The 24,358-nt window shown below is 30.9% G+C and overlaps 1 protein-coding gene across 2 annotated transcripts; it reads right to left on the reverse strand.

Annotated features, from left to right (window-relative positions):
* Positions 1-1,452: 1,452 nt before the first annotated feature.
* Positions 1,453-15,827, reverse strand: LOC120088223 (probable WRKY transcription factor 51). Of its 2 annotated transcripts, none has more exons than XM_039045365.1 (3): positions 15,475-15,827; positions 15,242-15,388; positions 1,453-2,040 (listed from the first exon to the last, which is right to left on the reverse strand). In XM_039045365.1, exons 1-3 carry the CDS (start codon positions 15,768-15,770, stop codon positions 1,872-1,874), a joined length of 612 nt encoding a protein of 203 aa, XP_038901293.1. In that variant the 5' UTR covers positions 15,771-15,827; the 3' UTR covers positions 1,453-1,871. The 2 variants fall into 2 exon arrangements, with proteins under 2 accessions (XP_038901293.1, XP_038901292.1); XM_039045364.1 differs by lacking the exon at positions 1,453-2,040 and adding an exon at positions 10,211-10,560 and having other exon boundaries at positions 15,475-15,820.
* Between the last annotated feature and the right edge of the window lie 8,531 nt (positions 15,828-24,358).

The following is a 24,358-nucleotide window of genomic DNA, read 5'->3' on the forward strand; positions in this document are numbered from 1 at the left end:
CTTGTATCTTCAAAAGACTTCGATCTTCAGAATATTTGTATCTTCAAAGGACTTCAGTCTTTAAGCGTGGTTAGAATGCTGGTATCTTCAAAGGACTTCGGCTCTATTTATAGAGGTTTCTTATGGACCTTACATGGGCCACCATGAGTTTGAATTGGGTTAGGCTCGAGCGACTTTAATTACCCGGCCCAGTTCAACTTATAATTTTTCCAATAGGCTCGGGCTTTTATTGATGATGTGGCAACTCGTGAATCACCAAAATTTCTCATTCAACAAATGGCCCTTTTCGAGATTTATGCACATCTATACAATGTGAATCTCGGAAAAAATAATTTGGAATCAAAATATGATTTTGACTCTTTTAATTTAATGCATCATCATGATCAAAATATGAGAATTTAGCTCAAAATTTTGATTTGGAATTTTGTTTGTTTAACATACTTTTCACCAATTAAACAAAAGATGAATTTTTAGTCCTTGACTTTTTTTGTTTCCGAATAAACTTTAATTTTAACTAAAGTAGAATTTGTGCTCCACTTTAATTTCAAATTGATTTTTAAGTATTATCCCAAATCCTATCATTTTTTTAGATTTTGGAATATACTCAATTCTTGATGCAAATTTGAGGTAGAACTTTGACTCCGTCTTTCTCCTCCTTCAACTTTGATTTGGTAAAACTTAGAATACGGCATATTTTGATTTGAGACAATATTGATATTACGCCAAAGCTTTGACATTGGGGTAAAATTTGACTAGTACTCGAATTTTGACTTGAATTTGGAATATGATTTTAATTTTATTCTAATAAAATTTGGAGTACACCAAATTTAACTTGAGAATGATTTGATTTTGAATATAATTTGTATTAAATTCAAATTTTTTGTTTATATTTGGATTAAAATCCCATTTATAATTGAAATATTCCAAAATTTGTTTTACCTAAATTTAGCTTTGACTTAGTTCGACTTTTACTCCAAACTTTTAGTGATTAGAAGTGGAATTGAATTTCTACCCAAATCAATTTACTTGAATTTGGAATGAAATTTTAGACTGGAATGCAATCAATTTTGACAAGTTCGGTTTGAGATTAAAAAATTGCTATCCAAATTTTTGACAAATTTAATATTTTACCCTCAATTTAATTTGATTTGAAGATCAAGAAACAATTTAGATTTGGGATAAATTTTGGAAATTGTTAAATTTTATGATTTGAAGAGAGATTGAAATCTAAAGATCTTAACTTGAAATTTGGGTGAATCAACTTTGAGACTGACAACCATTGAATTCCCTCCTATTTTAACAAACTTTAGCTAAATTTGGAACAACAACATTTGGTATTCAAATAACTCCAACGTCAACATTAGAAGACATGTGACCCACCAAATTAGGTGGGATACTATGGAGTTTGGTTAGAGACATATAAAATCACGATTATAACTTAAATACTTTGACTAAATTTGAAACTAACATATTTTTTCTTTTTTCTTTTTTAAAAAATCTTAGTAAGATTTGAGATTAAAATGGAATGTAGATTTTTTTCCAAATCACAACTTTCTTGACTTGCTCAATAAGAAATCTTCATCTATAAATTGAGAAGACAATCAAATGAGCTTCACTATGATTTTCAGAGCTCTTTTTCACCGCCCTTATTTTTTTCAATCTTTTTCTTCTTCTTCTTCGATATCAACGCATGTTTTAGTGTTTCCTTTGCTTTCTTTACTGGAAGTCAAGCTTAGTTGTTGCCGTGCCGGTATCCTCAATTTTTTTATTGTCACCATTTTTTTATCCTCATCTTCAACTTCTTCTTCATCTCCTCTTTTTACCTCACTGTCACGAACGCCTCCATCGGAACGCCGCGCTATCCGTTGTCGTCACCTGGACACGTGGTTGCTGGTGGCCGTCGCGGTAGATCGAGCCATCATCGTCGGTCGTGGTTTCTCTCTCTTTTCTTTTTCTTTTGCACAAACGCAGCTGCCAACTTCAAAGGCCACTATGGTCGTAGTCGGTGCTGTCCGCAGCAATTGATGGTTCTTTGCCGACCTGGAGAGTATAAGGGAGACAATGAGCCGCCGAGAACAGAACTTGAGAAAAAAAGAGAGAAAGATGGGGCGGCTGGAAGAGAAAAAGAGAGACATAAGAAAATTAGGACTTTCTTCTTCTTTCCCTTTTATTCCTCTGTTTTCTTTTCCTAATTTCTTTCTTTTCTTTTCTTTTCTTTTTTTAACTATCTTCTTTTCCTTTTTTTTTTCTTTCCCTAATTTTTTCCTTTTTTTTTTCTTTCCTTTACGATTTCCCTTCCTTTTCTTTATTTCTTCTTTTTTTAACTATCTTCTTTTCCCTTTTTTCTTTCCTTTTTCTTTCCAACTTTTTTTTTTCTCTTTTATTTTTTTTCTCGTTTTCTTTTATTTATTTTTTCTTTTCTTTCTTTTCTTTTGTTTTTTATTTCATCTTATTCTTTTCATTTTTTTTAATTTTCTTTTCTCTTTCACTTTTTTTCTTTTCGATTTTTTTCATTCTTTTCTTTCTCTTCTCTTATAGAAACGAGTAAACTTAGACAATCAATTGATTCTAACTTTTTTTTTTTTTTTTTTGCAATTCTACCCTCTCCTTTTTATTATGCTTAAGCTTTTAAGCTTCCTTTGTCTCATAGGAAAGCATGAACTTAATTTAGCCTAGCGTAAACATCTTATGACAATCTTCTTCGATAATTGAATCTGGAAGAAGCTCCTCCCCTCGTAAAGCACTCTCTTATCTTCTTAGTGGCATTCCGGTTGAATACCTCCACATTCAGGTGATACCCACCTTCACTATGTGGTTCCTTTGCTACTAAAACAGCCTGACTGTCGAATAGTTGCCTTAACCGGTCTCTCACCAACTCCTTCTTTGTGATAGGTCTTCTATCGCATGAGTTAACGTAACAAGAATGAATTTCTTGATTGTGGTGCCCTCCTTTCCATAGTTCCTTCCTTCATTTTTATATGCTCCATCCTCTACCAATGATGAAATCAAAATGAGGTTTGTCCCCTCCTGCGTGTGCTTGCTACTCCGCTTTCTCTTCCTTGATCGTAGTTGGTTCTGCTTTCTCTTGCTGCTCAAGATGGTCGATTGCTGCTGTCGGCTACCTATGCCTGCAGCTGCACCTAAATTTTGAGAGGAGCAAAGATAAATTTCTTTAATTGCCTACCAAATTTCTTTAAGTTGTCTTCGTGACCCTTAAGAATAAATTTCTTTAAGTTGTCTTCGTACCCTTAAAGATAAATTTCTTTAAGTTGTCAATTTTTCGTTGTCTTCGTACCCTTAAAGATAAATTTCTTTAAGTTGTCTTCGTACCCTTAAAGATAAATTTAAGTTGCCTTTGTACCAAGAGATCAAATAATGACGTAATTCAAGTTTTTTTTAACTGAATTGAACTTCAAGTTTTCAAGTTTCTTTCAAGCTGCCTACGTACACTTCATAATGATAGGGATCAAGTCATAACGTAGTTAAAAAATATTTTTTTTATGTGCGTCTGAACTTAAATTTCTCTAAGTTTCCTACGTACCATTTATAATGACAGGAATCAAGTCGTAACGTAGTTCGTACAAGGATTTTTTTTGGGTCGTTCACATTTTAAGTTTATGCGAGTTAGGAGCATCATACAGTTTAGGCTCTTGCAATGAGGAGCTTCTACATTTAAATTAAGCTCTTATTGAGGAGCTTCTACATTTAAATTTCAGAAGCTCTTATTTCATCATCACTTTGATCCTCTTTGTTTATAGGATTCATCAATAGGATGAGTCTTAGCTTCACTATCAAGAAACCTTCTGTATTTATATCAACGGACAATTTCCTTTTCATGCATGAAGAAACACACTGTGAATCTTTTCGTCATTGTTTTCTTCATTAAATGATTGCCTTAAAAAATTTTATCCTTTCTTTATGTTGATCGCTTGTTGTCTTGAGACGATCAAAAGAAGATGTTGACGATCGATCTTTCTTTGATATGAAGATACTCAGCCTCTTGAAAGCTGAAGTTCAAGTTGCAGTAGACATTGGACATTGGTTTTCTTCTATCGTGGCCATACTCATCTTTGGATTGGAGATCGAGTAGCTGAAGGCTTGATATGATCAAAGATATAAAATCTTTGCTTGGTTTCTTTTGAATCATTGACTTCTTTAAAGTTATATGGTTGTTGTCAATTTTCGCTATGCTGACAGCATGACATCCAATAACTTCGGATACTTTCTCTGAATGATTATTGAGAAAGTTTTTTGGGAGAAATTCTACCAAACTTATCAGCCGTCGAAGTTAAGGAAAGTATTCGTCTTCTTCCTTAGCAGGCTTAGGCTTACATATCTCATTTTTCCCTTTTTTTTATGAGTCTTGTTCCTTCTATAACTTTAATAAGAGCGTGACTCTTTTTTAGCGGAATTTGGCTGTCTTCTTTTTTGACGAGTCACAACTATCCACCCTTTATTGTCATCTTCAACAGGATCATTTTTGCTTTGAAAATCTATTATTAGAATCTCTTGTTGGAACCGAACGACTATAGGCCCTAAAAATTCCTGGATGAAGCTTTCTCTTTGATCATGAGATGTAGACGGTGTTGGGACACTTGAAGTCATTGCTACTACCGCGTGATTTGTTTGAGCTATTTCATCAAGCTCTAGTTCATTATTCTTTTCACAAGCCATCTTTAGAATAAACTTCTTTAGCACAAAGCACCTTTCAACTGGTGATTAACGACTCGATGATACTTACAGTAGTTAAGATCATCTACTTTTCTTGCCTATTCTAGTCGCTTGCATTTCGACAGTTGAATAAGTTTTTTCTCTAAGCTCCAACATGTCGGCAACATCAGAGTCAGGGAATGAATAAACCTTCTTCTGTCTTTCTTTAAGAGTTGGGCGATGCTTTTGGCCACCATCATGCTTTCTTTCAGACTTGTTTCTTTTCCTTTGGAGAAAAATTTCAGCTAGGTCATCTGAACGACCATAGATTCTCTTGTGGCACTACCCATAATCTTTTCAGTGCCCTTGGCTTCATTCTTGTATTTTCTCCCTTCAGGGACTAGGAAATCTTTAGTTCCCTTGTTGGCAATACTCAGCTCCATATCATGAGTGCGTGTTGCCAACTCCTCAAATGTACGGGACTTTATCGCTTGCAAAATGTAGAGAAGTTCCCAGTGCATGCCCTGGGTGCACATCTCCATTGTAGATAATTTAGTGAGTTTATCTTTGCAATCCAGACTCAGAGCTCTCCATTAGTTGATGTAGTCGATGACCGACTCTTCTTTCTCCCTGTTTTGTGTTCATCAGCTCCATCATCGTTAACGGTGTGATTTGTGCTGTAGAAGCGGTTGAGGAACTCTCTTTCCAACTATTCCCAACTGTCAATCGCTTCTGGCTCTAGATCAGTATACCAATTGAAAGTGTTTCTTTGAAGGTACGAATAAACTACTTGACTAGCTGGTCTCCTCTGGTTCTTGCATTTTCGTAGGTTTCAATGAAGTGAGCAACATGTTGTTTTGGATTACCCTTTCCATCGAACTATTGGAACTTTATAGGTTGATACCCAGCTGACATCCTCAAGTTGTCGATTCTCTTCATGTATGGCTTGGAGTACATAAAGGAAGATTGCGATGGTCCTCCATACTGAGCCTTTATGGAGTTTGTAATCATATGCTATAGTTGTTGAACTTATAGGGCGACAACAGAGGTAGATTGTTGTGGCTGGTTTTTCTGCAAGACAGTCTTTCCTTTGTCATTGGCTTTTATAGTTGGAGATTAACTCGACTCGGTGGTTTCTCGAGCCTATATTTGATCTCTTAAAGCAGCGATTTCATGATCTCGCTCTTCTATAGCTTTCATTAAGCAATTTATCTTCCTTTCCATCTCTGCCATGGTTGACTCAGCCGTTACGTCAGTCATCATGACAGATACTATATCAAAGTGTAATTCTTTATCTGATGGATCAGAAAGAGAAACATAGCCATCGAACAAGGGATTTTCTCTAATAACGATCCCACCTTTAGGAGATTCCATTAGCTGTTCTGTGATGACAGAGCTTATGTAAGGGTTGCTTGCGACAGTAGCTTTGGATGCAACTTTCTTTGGTGTCATTTGTAGATTTATTGACTTGGATGTCGAGAGAGATGAGAGGTAGAGATGTCCCACTGGGCGTGTCAATTTGTTCACACGAGATTTCAAAAGAAATTTATTTCATGGAACTTGAACTTTGTATTTGTATTAATTTTGTGGAAAGTGAATTCAATCTCTAATACATAATATTTTGATGCTTTCAAAATAAACTATAGTCTTTAAGCTGGTTGACCTTTTTGAATGATCGACCTTTGGGTTTATTGATCTTCTTGGATGATCGGCCTTTGGGCTTGATGATCTTCTTGGACGATCGGCCTTTGGGCTTGTTGATCTTCTTGGATAATTGGCTTTTAGGCTTGATGATCTTCTTGGAGGATTAGTGTTCGCACGAGGCTTCGACTTTTTATTTCTTTTTTCATAAAATCAATATGAAAATGTCAACTTTAGGCTTTGTGAATTAAGGAGGAGAAATTTGTTTCATGGAGTTGAACTTGAGTTGGTGTTGATGTTGATGTTAATTTGATGCGTTATGGTTCGATCTCTAGTACTTGATCATCTGATTCTCTCTCAGTCGAATGCGTACGCTTGATTTGAGGAAGCGAAGCACGTGATGATTTTGGAGTTGAAGTATTGGAAGAATGCTTGTATCTTCAAAGCACTTCGGTCTTCAGAACTTTGATATGTCTTTCTTCAGAACTTTAGTGTCTTCTGATCTTCAGAGCTTTGGAGGAGTTATGTTTTTTAGATCCTTAGAGCTTCAGACTTTAGATTTTCAGAGAGATTTTGGTTCCTCCTACTTCCTCCCAAATGAAGAGATAATGCCTCTATTTATAGAGGTTTTTCATGGGCCTTACATGAACTTGGACTTAATTACTTTAATGGGCTAAAATTGGATTTTACCATGGGTTTGAATTGGGTTGGGACCGAGTGACTTTAATTACTTGGCCCAATCCAACTTATAATTTTTTCAATAGGCTCAGACTTTCATTGATGATGTGGCAACTCGTGATTCGTCGAAATTCTCATTCAACACTCATTTTCCTAATTTTTTAGTATAATTTTCTTTAGCATTCAAGTATTTTTTTTTATTTCGTTTAACATTATTGCCACATTTTTGTGTTTCTTTACTTAATAAGCTTCTAAGTTTTTTTCTGCATTGCGTACAACTTTTCTACTTAAAGGTATCTTTTATTTTTCATCGTTTTTTTTTTCTTTTTTCCTTTTCTTAGGACTAAAAATAGCTACGCATCACACCTTCATTATTTATTTATTTATTAAGGTTTGTTATCTTTTTCAATGTTTTTATTTTTTTTTTTCTTCTTCCTCTAAGATTTTATTTGTTTAATTTTTTTTTACAACTCTATAAGTAATCAACTCCTCCAATTTTTCATGTATTTAAATCAACTCTTTTCTTTTTTTTTTTTTAATTAAAAAAATTGCATTAAGAATACGAACCATCCACGTTTCTTTTTCCTTCTTTTAGTTTATTTTTTTTTCCAACTTCATATGTGACGTCTCTTCCAATTTTTCATTTGTTTCAATTATCCCTCATGTTCTTATTTTATTTTATTTTTTTTTTCTGGTTTCTTGTTTCTTTTTGTTTATTCTTATTAAGAGTTTCTCTTTTTAATTTAAATATATATTTATTAAAATTATATATATGTTTGTAAAATTGCTATTTTTAATCTAAAAATATTTTCATCTTATAAAACTAACATTTTTTTAAACATTACTTTTTCTATCTTTCTTACTTTTTGAGGTTTGAAATGAAAGGTCCCACGTGGAGAAAATATCATTTGTTCTCCTTTCAAGTGTTTATAATTTTATTTTTTCTAATACAACTTTGCAACTCAATTTCTATTTTATACCTTAAACTTCAATTTTATATTTGGTTTTTCACCCTTTTTTTACAAGTTTCAACCAATATTTGTGGTAGATTTGATGTTATTTTTAAAACAAAAATTGGAAAACAAATTTTGGTTGAGATTTCTAGTAAGGATTGAAAAATTTCAAGTAAAAAAAATTCTTATATAAATTTTTTCTTACAATTGAAAACTGAAAAAAATTCAATAAATTTCAATTCTTACGAGAAATTAAATTATCTCAAACTTACAAGAAAAAAAGTTAGAGTTGGAATTGGATTAAAAAACCTAACTTAAGTTGAAGGATAAAAAATAAAATTGATAAAAAGGAGAAAAAAAAGCTTATGAAAGATTTATAGTAAACTAATTTTCTGGTAAAAAGCTTGTTGAAAAATATCCAATAAACTTAAAATTTTGGTTAGTTTGAGTTTAAGTTTAAAGAAATTGGATTGACAACAAATATTCCTGAAAACTTTCTTTAACAAGTTAAATTAATGTCAAAGTCAACTTTTGGGAAGTCAACTTTACGAGGTTGACTTTATCATAAAGGTTGGCTTCTCCAAAGATTGATTATATGAAAAAGTCAACATTCTCGTAAGATTTACTTTTTCATAAGTTGATCTTGATTTTTTTTTTCTTAAGAAAAGTTTTAAGGAATCTTGGTTGTAATCAAATTTCTTTAAACTTAAACCCAAGCTAATTGAAGTTTTCCTTTTAAGTTTATTGGATATTTTCCAGCAAGCTTCTTACTAGGAAATTAGTTTACTAGAAATCTTTTGGTAGCTTTTTTTTCCCCCTTTTTTTTATCAATTCTATTTTTTATACTTCAACTTAAGTTAATATTTTTTTTTTACCCAATTCCAACTCCAACTTTTTTCTTGTAATTCTAAGTTAGTTTAATTTCTCGTAAGAATTGAAATTTATTGAATTTCCCCTTATTTTCAAATTTAAGGAAAATTTTACATAAACTTTTTTTAGGAGATAATTTTCAGTCTTTACAAGAAATCCCACTGAAATTTTATTTTCTATTTTTTTAATAAAAAATAACAACAAATCCATCACAAAATTGGTTGAAACTTACAAAAAAAAATATAGTGAAAAACAAAATGGAAAAATGAAGTTTAAGATTTAGAATTATAATTGGGTTTGAAAAGTTGTATTAGAAAAAGATAAAATGGTAAACACTTAAATGAGAGATAAAATGGTATTTTCATTATGTGGGACCATCCACTTAAAATCTCAAAAAGTAAGAAAGAGTTTAGAAGAAGTAGTTTTTAATAAAAAAATGTTAGTTTTGTAACGTGAAATTTTTTTAGGTTAAAAGTAACAATTTTCCATATATATATATATATATATATATAATTCAATAACTATTTTAATTATCAAATTGCATGAGATTGAGGTTTAGGGTTCTCAAAATCACTATTCATCTTCAACTAGATTGCGGTTAACAAAATAAATTTTAAAAAACAAACTTGAATTTATTAAATGAATGACATAATTATCAATATATAATAGAATCACATATCAACTTCTATAAAGAGGTTCATTTTTTAAAATTTTTATAACACATGCATCACACATTTGTAGTAATAAACTAGCGAACTTATCTTGTTTATCTTAGTTGAAATTGACATTTAAACAATAAGATAAAATAATATAACTTAAAATCTCAACTTTAGAATTGACTTATTAAATATTGGAAAAAAATAAAATAAAATCTAGCTCTTAATGGTATAGTAATAGTAAATAGAAAGTTAGCAAAAAAAGAAAAAAAATAAATTAAGGGATCATAATACCAAGTTAAATAATTATACACTTTAAACATAAGTTTTATAACTCCAAATTAAATAATTATGTACTTAAAACATAGATTAGATAATTCTCTGACTAAACAACTTTATTCCATGACCTAAAATTTGTCTTAATAGCGTAATAAAAAAATAAAATAGATATGTACGTATGTCGTAATACGTACAATAAATGCATGCTAAAATTGTGAAAATATCCAAATCAATAAATGAAAATATCGTAGAATATATGTTACATTAAAAAAGATTGCTTAAAAACCCTTTAACAATAAAATGTAGTTTAATTAGGGAATAAAATGAAGAGAATAAACTCTTCTTAGTTATGGAAAAAGCTAAACCTAAATATGAGCATAATGGTAAGAAAATATACATCAAAATAAAAATCTAAACTTTTTTTTTTTAAAAAAAAAATTTAGATTTTTGAAATCATGATTTTAAAGCAACCCATTTTGCTAATTATTTCAAAAAGCTTTCACATCTAGATTTATCTATGCAAAATTTATACAAAATACAAAATTGATCATATACATGGAAATGAAAGGGGACAATATGAAATTATATTTGGATCAACTTTTTAAAAAATTAAAAAAGTATTTTTAAGTATTTAAAAAGTCAATCCAAATCGAGTGTTAAACTTTTAGGTGGGTGTAGATCTAAAGGATGGAATTTGATTGTAATACACAACAAAGGGGCTCTCATGGTTGTGAACTCCCTCATAAGTTGTAATCACATAGCTTGCATCCTCTCTGTCTCTTTCTACCTTCTTCTTCACATTGCATCCTTCACTTGAACATTTATAGTAATTTCTGTACCCAAAATCATACTAATATTAATCCATGTATTATATATATATATTCCACTTAAACCAATTTTTTATATTTATATTTTAAATTAAATTAAAATTAAAAAACACTTTTGGTCCTTAAAAATTCATGAAAGTAACAATTTAATTCCTGAATTTTTGTTAGTTATGATTTAGTTTCTAAATTTTCAATTTTGTAACAATTTAGTTCCTGAACTTTAGTATGTAATAATCTAGTCCATAACGTAAAACGTTAATAAAAATTAGATATCAATTTTTATTATTTTATGATGTAGACTTTGTATTTTATGAAAATATTGAATATTGAATTAGTTTATTGGTTTATTTATGCAAGAAATCTCATTAAATCTTAACACTAACTTCTAGAATAGGGATTAAATTGTTATAAATTTTAAAGTATAAAGACTAAATTGTTAAAAGATTGAACGTTTAAGGACTATGTTGTTACAAAATTAAAAGTTCATGGACTAAATTGTTATAAATAAAAGTTCAGGAACCAATTATTACATTTATAAAAGTTTATAGACAAAAAGTGATTTTAAACCTTAAATTTAATTATGCAATCAAGTTTTAATTTGATCTTTATAATTTGGTTCAAGCTATCAAAACATTATTAATTACTAGATGTTATAGTTTAGTGTATGCAACAATTTTATCCCAACTTAAAGCTTGGTATTCTCAGTTAAGTTTTGGATAATTTCAATTACTTTTTCTTTCATCAAATTGTGTTATTATAGTTATAAAATTTAGCTTTAGTTTTCAGAAAGTATTTGATTAGCTTTTTTTTTTTTTTTTTTTTTTTTTTTTTTTTTTTTTTTTAACTCTCTTTCAACTTCTTTTATTATAAGTAGGATGTGAGAATTTGAACATCTAATCTTATAGTGAGTATGAATATGTATCAATTGCTGATAATACGTGTTCACTTTGACACTCTTTTAAAGCCTTTTTTTAAAACTTTCTATATGCATATTTTTTAATTGGCCTAATTGTAACTGGCTCCATTAGTTACTTTAAATTTAAAACGGGTGATTCATATCTAATCAAATGTGTAGATATTGTTCAAATTCAAACGTTGAAACCATACTTTCAACTCGTTTTTAAGGCCTCAAGTGGCTTGATGATGTTTGGTAACTATTTAGATTTTTTTTTTTAATTTTAAAAAATTAAACTTATAAACACCAATTTCATCTCAAAATTTATTATTTTATTATCTACTTCCTTCCAATGTTTCAAAAACTAAGCCAATTTTTGAAAACTAAAAAAGAAGTTTTTGTTTTTAAAATTTAGCTAATAATTCAATTCTTGCACTTAAAAAAGATGTAAACTATAGTAAGAAAATGAAAGGAAATAGACTTTATTTTCAAAAACCAAAAACAAAAAACAAAATAGTTACCAAACAGAGCCTTAATTTCCTAATGTTTTTCTATTATTGTTATTTTAGTTTGGAACTATAAGCTCCTTATTTTGATCATTAATGAACACATACGTGCACACTATAGTAGTCAAATTATAGTTCATTTAGGATAAAATTTGTACTATTTACTTTGAGATCAGGATTTAGATTCTCCCGTCCCATATCTGGTAATTATTAATTAGTGATGCGTAATTTAATTATTAGTTCTTTCTAATATCACAGGTAAGAGTGATTAATGTGAGAAGTGTAAGAATAAATTTAAAATGTTGAATAAGAAACATTCAATAAAAATTAACAGAAAATTTAATTAAAGAATGAGTTGAAAAAGACCCAATTTGGGGCCCTTTTCTTTTCTTTTCTCTTTTTTCTTGATTAGGTTCATATTCACAATCTATACATTGGTTAACTTGAATTATTATAATATTTCTTTAAAAAAACTTTAATTGTTAAAATCAATTAATATATTTTTTATAATCAATTATTGGGTATGCTTATATATTTTTTATAATTATTATTAAGACAAAAACTAAAGTTAAAAACTTAAAATAATGAGAGATATACTTTTTTTTCTTATCCTAAATTTTGGGTTTAGTTTCTAATTGATTTCAAACGGTTGCATTTTTATTTAAGTTTTGAATCTGGTTTCATTCAGTCCCTAAACTTAATGATTTGCACTTTTGATTTCAAATTTTTATTAAATATTCACTTTTCGTCTTTAACGTTAATATCTATTAATTAATTTAAAATAATTAAAATAATTATAATTAATTAAGTTTCACTATTTTTTTTTATCATTATTATAATCGAATTTAAATTTTTACTTCAATATTATTTTAAATTAATTATTAGACATTAATGTCAAATATTAAAAATGAGTATTTAGTAAAAAATTAAATGTTAAAAATATAAAATTTAAAACTCAAATTGAAAAAAGAACTCAAATGTCAAAGTAGAGTTCTACTTTTATTTCTTAAAATTTGAACTTGATTTCTATTTAGTTTTTAAGTTTCATAATTTCTACTTTCAATTTCAAATTTTCTCTAAATATTTACTTTTTACTTTTTAACATTATTATCTATTAATTAACTTCAAAGAATAAAAAGAATTATAATTAATTAAATCATTTTTATCATTATTATAAATAAATAAAAATTTCACTTTAAAATTATTTTAAATTAATTAATATGCACCAATACAAGGAATATTCAGTAAAGAAAATTTAAAATTTAAAAATGTTGAATTTAAAATCAAGGAATCAATTTTAAAAAAATTCAAATATCAAGATTAAAATTATAACATTATGGAATAGGAGACTAAATTAAAATCAAACTCACAAAGAATATACTTTTATCTAAAATAAATATTTTATTTCAATTATTCCACGTGTTCTTTAAAGTAATTGGGCAAAGAATGAGAAATATAAAATAATAAAACATGCTTATTCATACAAGAGCCGAAAGCGATAAGAACAAAAGTTGCATCCACTAAACTCCAAAAAGATAAAAATAAGAATAAACATTGAGGAAAAAAAAAGTTCTATCCAAATCCTATATGAATTTTTTTATTCTTATTTTTTAGCCTATTTAAATAAAAAGCAGGAACATATCCATGCCTATTTATTAAATAGGTTGAAATAATTTTTAAATTTTACATATAAAAATTTATTTAAATTACTGACGTTATACTATTTATTAATACACTTAAAATATATTTGGAATACATTTTCGAAGTATTTAATTTAAATAATAAGGAAGAAAATGAAGTGTTTGACAACTACTAAAAATAATGTATTTTAATCAAATTTTATTACAAATATTTAAATAAAAACAAATTTTTAGATAAATATTTTTTTCTCAAATCAATTCAAACAAGCTTTTAATTTAAATATATATTTGAGGTAAATAAATAGCGTATATATACTCCTATATTTTTGTTAAAAGAAAGAATAATTTGCAAGACCAGCATAAATTTTCATCTTTTATATTTCAAACTTTAAAATCAATTATTCAAGATCCCATTTGATTTTATGTTTTTTTCTCTTAGTAAAATAATGTTATGTTTGATAATTTTAGTGAGCGAGATCTTCAAAAATAAACAAATAAAAAAAATTATTTACACAAAATAACAAAATTTAATCTTCTTTTATAGAGGTTGATAAAAGTCTATCATTGTCTATCGATGATAGAAATTGTAGAAGTCTATCACTGATAGACGCTGACAGAAATCTATCAGTGTCTATCAGTGATAGAAATTGATAGAAGTTTATCATTAATAGATGTTGATAGAAGTTTATTAGTGTCTATCAGTGATAGAAATTGATAGAATATCATTGATACATAGTGATAAAACTGATACAAGTCTATCACTGATAGACGTTAATAGAAGTCTATTAGTATATTTTTTTTTATTATTTCTGTAAATAGTTTGACATTTTTTCTATTTTTGAAAGTTTTTCTTTCATAAATTTTTATTATGCTTTTTCTCATATATCTTAAAATTAAGATACATTTTAATTACAAGCAAATAGATATCTTATTGAGGTGAATAAATAGAATTTTCCTGAGATTTAAAAACGCTTTTAAAAACTATGCATACGATGAAACTAGTGTTTAGAAGCTTAAATTTAAAAACCTACGATAAGACAACACGATAGTTCAAGATCCAATTGAACCAATCAAATTCCAGTGTTGAAAAGTTTATAAATATATGCTCCTATACACAAAATGTCGTAAAGAAAAAAAAAAAGAAAAGTTAAAGACTATTTTTTTTTCACACGCCTCCTGTCTCTCCAAAACCAAATGTAAATCACACAACAAATATATATTATCCAAAACTTTTTGTTTTTTTTTTTCTTTTTTTTCTGGGTGCTGTTTTGACTATTCTAGCCGCCTCCAACATGGTGTATGACAGCTGAATAAGACACCTAAAATTACATGTCTAAATCAAAAGAGACCATGAACTAAATTATTCTAACTCAATTTAGTCTAATATACAAACATAGCTCAAACGATAAAGATATTGATAAAACTTCGTTGAGATTAGAGTTTAAATTCTAACCCTTTTACCCTTAAACTTGTCGTATTTTCAGAAAATTAAGTTAATTTTTTGGAGCATGTTCAATTATCTACTTTATACGATTAAAAGTTTGAGTCTAACACCCTCACAGATTATATAAGTATACATATAAAAGAAAAGGATCTTAAATATTTTTTTGGGGGTTTTTTTTGTTGGATTTAATGAATTAAATTACCTGGGATTTGGACTGTTCTTCACAGATTTTTTCCCATACTTTCTCCACTTGTAGCCATCATCCATAATCTCTTGTTCTGATTTGGTTCTGAATGCAACCCTACACCCCATTTCCCCCTTCCTTTTCTTCTCTCCATTTTTGCTTCTTCTGAAAAACACAAAGAGAAAAAACCCTTAAACTCTCAACATATTAGAAAAAAGCAAATTGAATTTAGATCTAATTAAGGAACTTGCATAGAGGTTGATGCTCCCGATGAAACTACTAAACTAGATCCGCTATCGATTACAGCAGAACTACCACCACTGTCGACTTCAGTGATCTTCTCTGAAGAGGTCATGCTTGGGGAGGACGATGCAACTTGGTCGACGTTATTGTTGTCATCGTCGAACACGAAGAAATCGGACATCTCAAAGTCGAAGAAAGAACTGGGATCCAGAATCGGAGGAAAATGAGTGTAATTAGGGTTAGGGTTAAGATTAGAGTTAGGGTTAAGATTAGGGTTTGAATCTTCATAAGGGAAGCTGGCCATTGGGGCAATGGACTTGGGGTGAAAACAAGCAGCTTCTTGTAAGGAGTGGATGAGTTTTTATAATAAAAGAAATAAATATATTTTTTCATATTATAATAAAATATATAAAAAAAGATATATTTGCTTTCTTCTCTCTCTTTCATAGCAGCTTCCTATTAAGAAGATGCTTTGAAAGTTCTTCACTGGGTCCACGTGGCAATCTAAAGTGAGTTCAGTGACGTCACCATCGTGACGTATGTTGCACAATTTATTGTACAATTATGGACCACTTCCCCCTTTTTTCTTTTATTAATTGAGAATTTTTTTTCTTTAAGTACTTTCTTTTATATGTTCAATTACAAATTTTAGACTTTAAATTTGGTTTTTATGTTCGTGAAGTTGTCCGGTTTGTTATTTTTTTTTTAAAAAATTATTTATTTATTTATATTTTTCCTTCTATGTATGAATTTGTATTGCTATAAGTTAACAATTAAAAGCTTTTCAATCTAACTAAACTAAGGAGTATTTTAGGTGTAATAAATGAACTTTATGGTGTGAACAGTTTATTATTTTAGTATTGTATGAATTTGACACGTCACATTAATGTAGAAATCAAGTATATTTGTAAAAAACTATATTGATTTGGAAATAAAATGAGAAAATTAGAGTTATTTATTTTTGAAATGGGCGAATCATTTTAGAGTGCAATCACACACATTATTATGATTATTATTCTTAAAAATTACAATACTTATATTATTTATAAGTTTATCAATTGTGAGGATATGATGAAGTTATAATTTTTATGTTCAACAATTACAAAGTTGAAGATATAACCATCAAACTTTGGTATGGTAATTTGGTGCCTTATTTTTTTAGTCATGTTGGATTGGCCATTAAAATGTTCTTTGCATGATCTATCACAAAACTATCCTTGAATTAATAATCTTAATAAAAGTATATATGAATGCAATAATGAAACTTGTTGTAGTGCGTGTTTCAACAGGTTGGTTTGAGACTGCGTATGTGTAGAGGAGCTAACCTACAAAAGATATCACATCAATGTAGTGTCAAGTCACACGTAATTCGATGCTTAAGTTATGATGAAGTGTTTAGTATGACTAAGCATTTAGTATTGCATAGCTCTTAGTGTGGTGCATCTAGCTTATTCATAATTAAGTTTCATTGCTTGACATATACTTGAGGTTTCGCTCATCACTTATAGTGTCAGATTGGGGGTATGTTGATATGGCAGTACGTCAACAGCAATCAGCTCGACTCATCCATTACCCCTTTTAGAAAGGCAGAGAGCTCAACTCAACGATCTTAGTGATCAAGGTCTAACTTTTCTCTTTCATAAAGCACAAACTCTCTAACTTTTCTCTTTCATAAAGCACAAACTCTTACTGTCTCTTAGGCTTAGAGCCTCTCTAGTGGCCCCAAGCTCAACTATAGTGACCCTTAATATTAGCCTTCTGCCAAGCTAGCTCAAACCTTAGGTCTGGTCGGCGGGATGAAGAGTTGTGTGCGCAATCGATGACGTCAGTAGCAATTATAGCTTCTAACAATTGCATCTATCGAAGGATGATGATTTGTTTATGATGGTTGTGTCAATCCTAAATTGTATTTTTGGGAGGATTTGAATTAACTTCCAATCTTGATGGCAATCATCAAGCTTATGACTTTAATCATTTACTACTTATTTATGATGGGATTGACGCCCTGATTGTGACACCAAACTCGTATCATTTGTTCTGAAATTGATTGTCGAGTAGCAATAATTGAATTGTGCTTGGGTTTTCGATTAGCTTTTATAATTAACAAACGTTCCATGATCAATTTTTAGATTAGAAAGAAATCAATTTGTCAACTAGGCTTTTCCTATTACTTAAATCGTCGTAGCATCTCCCCTAGATCTTAATGTGGGTGCTTGAATTGTGCATGGAATAATGCTTCTCATCCCAGTGGATTGAACATCTATTTAGCAACCCAACTTGTCAGTACTAAATGCATGCATTTTTCAAACCAAAATTAGTTGACCATTTTGACTTAAAACAAAAATTTTCTAAATAAATAAAAGTTTACTGAAATAATTCAAAGAATATTAAAAAAAAAGTTTAGTTTGGGATCCCTTAAATCGTTAATAAAAAAGAAATATTTAATTTAATATTGTAATTCAATGATTCTCATTAAAACATAAAAGACAAACTTAAAAACATGACACTAAGTGAAAACGATAACACTAGTCGCATGGAATCATTGACATAATTCTTCATCAAGCACCTTGATACATTCTTTCCTTTATCTAAAAAATATTGTAATAAAAAAATTAGTATTTAAAATACTGTTGAAATGCCTTGAATCTATTTGCTGGCGTTTCGAATAACCTAGTACGAGGGTCTCGCTTTGAATCTGTTAGCCTATACACTCACACGTAAGCAATGAACAATCATTTTTTTTGTCTTTTATGAAATTTTGAATTCTAAGTTTTTATTGTTTAGGTAAACAAAAGCTATAAAATAATGCTATTACGATCACTAAATAGCTATACCCTTTCTTACCAACGTGAGCATATGACAAAAAAAATAAAAATATGATCCCAAGAGATTATATCTCCAATCACACGCTCTATATTTTTTACTCAAAAGAAAAAGAAGACTATTTTTTCTTTGTTGTTTCTATTATTTGTCAAATTGAACTCTAAAAAATCTAACCAAGTTCGAATAGTATTTATCATCCTTGTGTGTCTCTTATTATTGTGTGATGCAGATTATTGTGCGTATGACATTGGACATTTTGCCACCAGTTAATAAAAAAAAAAAAAAAAATACACGTATAAACATGAAATTGAACACGATATTAACACTAAGTATCTATCGTCCTTGTGTGTCCCTTATTATTATGTAATGTAGATTATTATGCGTATGACATTGGACATTTTGCCACCAGTTAATAAAAAAAAAAAAAAAAATACACGTATAAACATGAAATTGAACACGATATTAACACTAAGTATCTATCGTCCTTGTGTGTCCCTTATTATTATGTAATGTAGATTATTATGCGTATGACATTGGACATTTTGCCACCAATTAATAATAAAAAAACATGTATAAAGATAAAATCGAACATGCAATAAGAAAGTTTTAATTTATTTAAAACGGTTGAAAGACTTATAATACAAATATACTAATTTGAGGATATGTGTTATGCACGTGGTTAAAATTTTAGAACATAAATTTTGGATGAATATACTTTTAATTAAATTTAAAATGTAAATATTGATACTGAGGCATACCCTAGTTTATTGTATATTGTACAATTTTATATTGTATTGTACATTAGTCTCCTGAGTCATTAGGACAAGTAGGAGATTGTTGGGATTGGTGTCCTAATTCTTCCGGAGTCTTGTTGTTTTGTAAAGATACACATTTTTTGATGAATAAAATAATCGCTTTCTAATTCTGGCATTTACTCATATCCAATATACAAAGCTCATTGGTTATTTTATGTGAACTTAAGCATGTATATGTGATATACAAGTGGATCATTTTTAAATGATAACCTAAATAGGTCTGTAGTATAAAGATTAAGGTGGGATACCTGATCCTGGTGACACTAAGGATACGATCCGTTTTTTAGAGGTTTGTATGTTGTTGTAAACTACTACAGATGGTAGATCCTGACCATTCATGTGGAGACGTGCGAGCGAGGGTGTCCTATACAAAAAGTTTGTATAAGACCGGCTACGAGATGACTAGACTCTGTATATAATGTCGTTGATACTAGAGACTTACATCTCACCTAAACGACCATAGGTGACACGACCTTAATCTTGAGTGTTTTGGAAACTCCGGCCTCTGAGGGCGGTCCTTTGATTAGTATGGGTGAGTGGCCAGATTGCCAACTCAACATGCCTATCTTTTTGGGGACTTGTCTGATTTGGGGAGCTGGGAACTCAATTCACAAGATGGAATTCACTCCTTTTCTGAAACAGGGATAAGTAGAGAGATTGCTTCCTTAAGGACTGATTCCGGGGCTTGAACATAGTGGCCACAACTTTTCTTTAGAAAAGAGGACTCAGTCATAGTAGGACTATGACTTATGTTCATTAGAAAGATCAGAGGTACTTAAGAAGTTAGATGTAACTACAGGGGTATAACGGTTATTGGCCCAACTATACTTACGAGCGATCTGTGAAGAGGTGTCGCACTTCTGATTAGTTAAGACGGACACATAATATATCTGTGATAAAGAGAGTTCAGCTGTCGGCCTTTAGTGGAGTGCCTGGCAGTTAACAGATGGTGGATCTCGTGACTAAAGAATTTAGTCAATTATTCACGTACCATTGGAGGTTCGAGCTACAGGTCCATAAGGTCCCCTTGGTAGCTCAATGGATTCAATTGAGGATCAGTTCTTGGTGTTGATTTGAAATGTTCAAATTGACAAGAGGTAATTTGATTATATATGATATGATCGGTATGATGTATGAGATACATCTAGTGGAGGATTAATGTAAATGAGATTACATTAAGTACCATGGAATAGAAAAAAGAACTATGGTTTATATGTTTCATGAGATGAAATATTAAAACTATAGGTTATAAATATAGTATGATAAGTTGGTTATCACTTATATTTAATAATAATAATTATTATTGAATAATTAAATCTTTTCTCAATAACTAATTGAGTGGAAGGTTATTGGTGGTTCATGGTAATCGTGAATTAAAACAAAAATTATTTTCCTAATTTTAGAAAGTTTTTGTCAAAAATGATTTTGAGATTTCTCTCTTGAAAAATCAATTGGCATTAGAGTGTTATTCTGATATTCCAAATTACAACTCTGTATTGAACTTCATTTTTTCAGTCACGGTGGTTCTGCATTTGTATTTAATCGTTAGTGCATTTGTGGATGAGTTGATGAATGTTTCGGGTTTAATTGCCTTTAGTAAAAGCTTTCTGAATTATAACGTGTTAATTTGTAATGACCCTGTGTTTTTTTTTTGGCATAATTAACTTTTCAATCGAGTCTGTAATTCAAAGAGTTTGAGTTGGTGAGTTTTTCGTGATGAAGTTTCGAAGCATGGAGATGCGGTTCTCAGCGAAAAAGAAGACCAAGCATTGGTCGTAGTGTAGCCTCAGGTAAATGATCGTTGGGATTTAACTAAGCGATTGTTTAGATTTTTCTAAATGATGTGTAGTTTTTACTAAACGATCATTTAGCTAATGCTAAGTGATGGGGTAATTCGTTTACTCTATCGCGTAGCATTGGTTGCCTGATCACGTAGGCGTTAGAGCTAGACGATCATAGTGGGAGCATGTGATGCTCATCGTTTAGTAAAGGCGCGTGCTAGACAATCATGTAGTTAACAAGCCTCATCGCTTAGTTACTACCTACGCGATCGTGCGTATACGATATGAAGGCGCTAGCTAAGCGTTCGCTTAGGCGATGGTGCTTCGAGGCATTGTAGTCGTTTAGACGATCGGGGAAGGTGGGTGTTGTGTGGAGTGCGCTAAGCGATTGTGTACCTCAAGCTTCATCGCTTAGTAAAAGGTACACGATCGTGTAGTAATAGCTAAATGATCGTGTAATAATTGCTAAACGATCATTTAGCTCTAGGAGCGTTGGTAAGCGATAGAACAAAGTGTTTGTTTTATTGTGTAAACGATCGCGGGGAGTTTAGTACACGATGGTTGGAGACGTGATGCTTTGCCTGAGCGGTTTAAGACCCGGTTCGCCTGTTTGAACCAAAGACTCCTCGTCTTTGTAATAGTTAGCTTTAAGTTTTGTGTTTTTAAGGCAATTTCACTCGGTTCATCAACATTGTTTAATACATGTGATGATGGTGCTTATATGCCAAAGTGTTTGACATATAGATTAAAACCCACCTTAGGTTGTGCAATTATTCATGCATCATGTATTATAAATGTTATAATCGAGTATGAAGAAATTACTTGAAAGTATGCACATGCATCATGAAATACAAGAGTTATATTTTGCATTGAGGATTATCATGCATAATCCTTTTATTATAACTGTTATAGTCTAAGGGTGAATGGAAGCATGTTTTGCTTGTTTCATTGCTATTTTGTATAAGTGTTATATAAAAGAAGTAACAATGAATGGACAATGCATTGAGCATGACACTTAGGCTATTTATAAGCGTTATGAATGTTAGCTTCGAATTGTGGTGGTTGTTTCTGTTTATAAGTGTTATAAAGGAAATTAGACCTAAATCAATAATTCAGAGTTGCATGCGAACTTAGGATAAACTCAAGTTTTTTAAAAGGGTTTTGGATTGAGATAGACCTAAGTTCAAGTGGTTCTAAAGAGTTTAACCTAGTTTAATCTTTTAAAATTAGTTTAATAGGATTAAATTAGTTGGCATAAAAGATTAAATTGTATTAAATCTATCTATAAGGGACCTTTTGTCTTAGGCGGGTTCTGTCTAGGTTGGGGTACTTAAGCTGATGGAAACGGAACACCCCTACCTGGAAACCTACCTGAAAAGTTGAATTAGATAGATTTTCTGCAAGCATGCGACAGTTGGTCAAAGACTCTGTTAAAGAGTTTAATGGATGATGATCAAAAGTTATTTCAATTATTCAAGGTAAATGTTACTCTTGGGCAAACCTAAAAAGTCACTTAGTTAAAATCCTTAGCCGTGTTTTTTTTGAATAACCTAAACCCTAGGTTATAAAATACTCAGTGGGAGGAAGAGATGTATCTGATATGTCAGTGATTCCACTCATGTTTCTCTCTGAATGTTCACGTCATGAAATTCATGTTTGGCCTCATGGTGCCCTGAGAGCATCTCCCTTCGGATGGTGTTTGCATGAGTCAATATCAAGGTGGACGGAGAGAGTGTTTATAGTAAGTGGGTAAAGGGCGTGTGTCAACACGTCCTATGGTCTCTGTTATTCGTTCACACTGTGAGATCATTTTGTACTCCCTCATGGCACCCTGGGAGCATCCCCCTTCGGATGGGTTTTGTGCAGTTGGTCAAGATCAAGGTGAACTCCAGAAATGGATAGGGTCGCTTTAGGTTTTGCCTCAATCGGATTTTTACCCTTCGAATTGGCTTTTTGAGGTAGACCTCTAGGGCCTAAAATGGCGGGTCACACTTACGGGAGATTGTTAAGTAAGTTAATGATCTCTTAACCAAATCAATGATGGCTAGTCGTAGAGGAGCAAGAGTTGTTCTGATGTTAATGACTGGTTGAGAATTTCTCAATTTAGAGGAGGGATAATTGACCTCCCTTCGGTGACTTTTATCTTAAACCTTTGAAGAGTCATTGCGAAACTAGATGTCCTACGGGGTTCATATTAGTTTTGGTAAAACCTTATTGGATGTGTTTTGTTTTACAACGAGTATTTGCTTAAAACTTAACGTAGGTCAATGTGTTTTTCTTTTCAACAACTCGTTAGTATTTCCATTTAAAGCTTTTAATATGACCAATTACTTACAGTGGAAAGAATCGTGTTTGAGCAAACGACCTCGATCCCACTACTCTCCAAAATAGGAGACAAGACAGTAAATATGATTTATTGGTCTTGGAGACGTGTCTGGTAAAGCATGATGATTCTGCCTGGATCCTTGATTCAGATGCTACCAATCATGTTAATTTCTTTTACCAAGGATTCAGTTCTTGGCAAACGTTGCCATAGGGAGAGATGACTCTTCGAGTCGGTACTGGTGAGGTTGTTTCAGCTGTTGCTGTAGGCAGGCTGAAGTTATTTGTTGACAAGAAACGTTATCTATTACTGGATAATATTTTTGTAGTTTCTCATATTAAGAGGAACTTAATCTCGGTTTCTTGTCTTATTGAACAAGGCTATACCATTTCCTTTTCTAAGAATAAAGCGTTTATTTTCAAGAATGGAATGGAGATTGGTTTTGGTTCAATGGAAAATAACTTATATTTACTAAGGCTGTTAGTCATAAAAGCCTTGTTTAACACTGAAATGTTCAGTACGACAACAACAGCTAAAGGACCAAAGGTTTATCCTAAGGAAAACGTCCATCTTTGGATATGAGGTTAGGTCACATCAACCTCAATAGGATTGAGAAGTTGGTGAAAAGTGGACTTCTAAAGAGTTTAGAAGAAAACTCCTTACTGGTATGTGAATCATGCCTCGAAGGCAAGATGACCAAACAACCTTTTACTGGAAAAGGTTACAGAGCCAAGGAAGCCTTGGAGCTTGTACATTCAGACCTCTGTGGTTTGATGAATGTTAGAGCTCGGGGTGGGTATGAATATTTCATCTTTTTCATAGATGATTATTCAAGGTTTGGATATCTCTACCTAATGCAACGTAAGTTTGAAGCCCTTGACAAGTTCAAGGAGTATAAGGCTGAAGTTGAAAACTTGTTAGGTAAGAAGATAAAAACACTACGATCTGATCGTGGTGGAGAGTATATGGACCTCCAATTCCAAAACTATATGATAAAACATGGGATTGCGTCCCAACTCTCGGCCCCTGGTACAGCTCAGTAGAATGGTGTATCAGAAAGGAGAACCAGAACCTTGTTGGACATGGTTTGGTCTATGATGAGTTATGCTCATCTTCCAGACTCGTTTTGGGATTTTGTAGTGGAGACTGC

Source organism: Benincasa hispida, chromosome 10 (assembly GCF_009727055.1).
Source record: "Benincasa hispida cultivar B227 chromosome 10, ASM972705v1, whole genome shotgun sequence".
In the NCBI taxonomy this organism is placed as follows: Eukaryota; Viridiplantae; Streptophyta; class Magnoliopsida; order Cucurbitales; family Cucurbitaceae; genus Benincasa; species Benincasa hispida.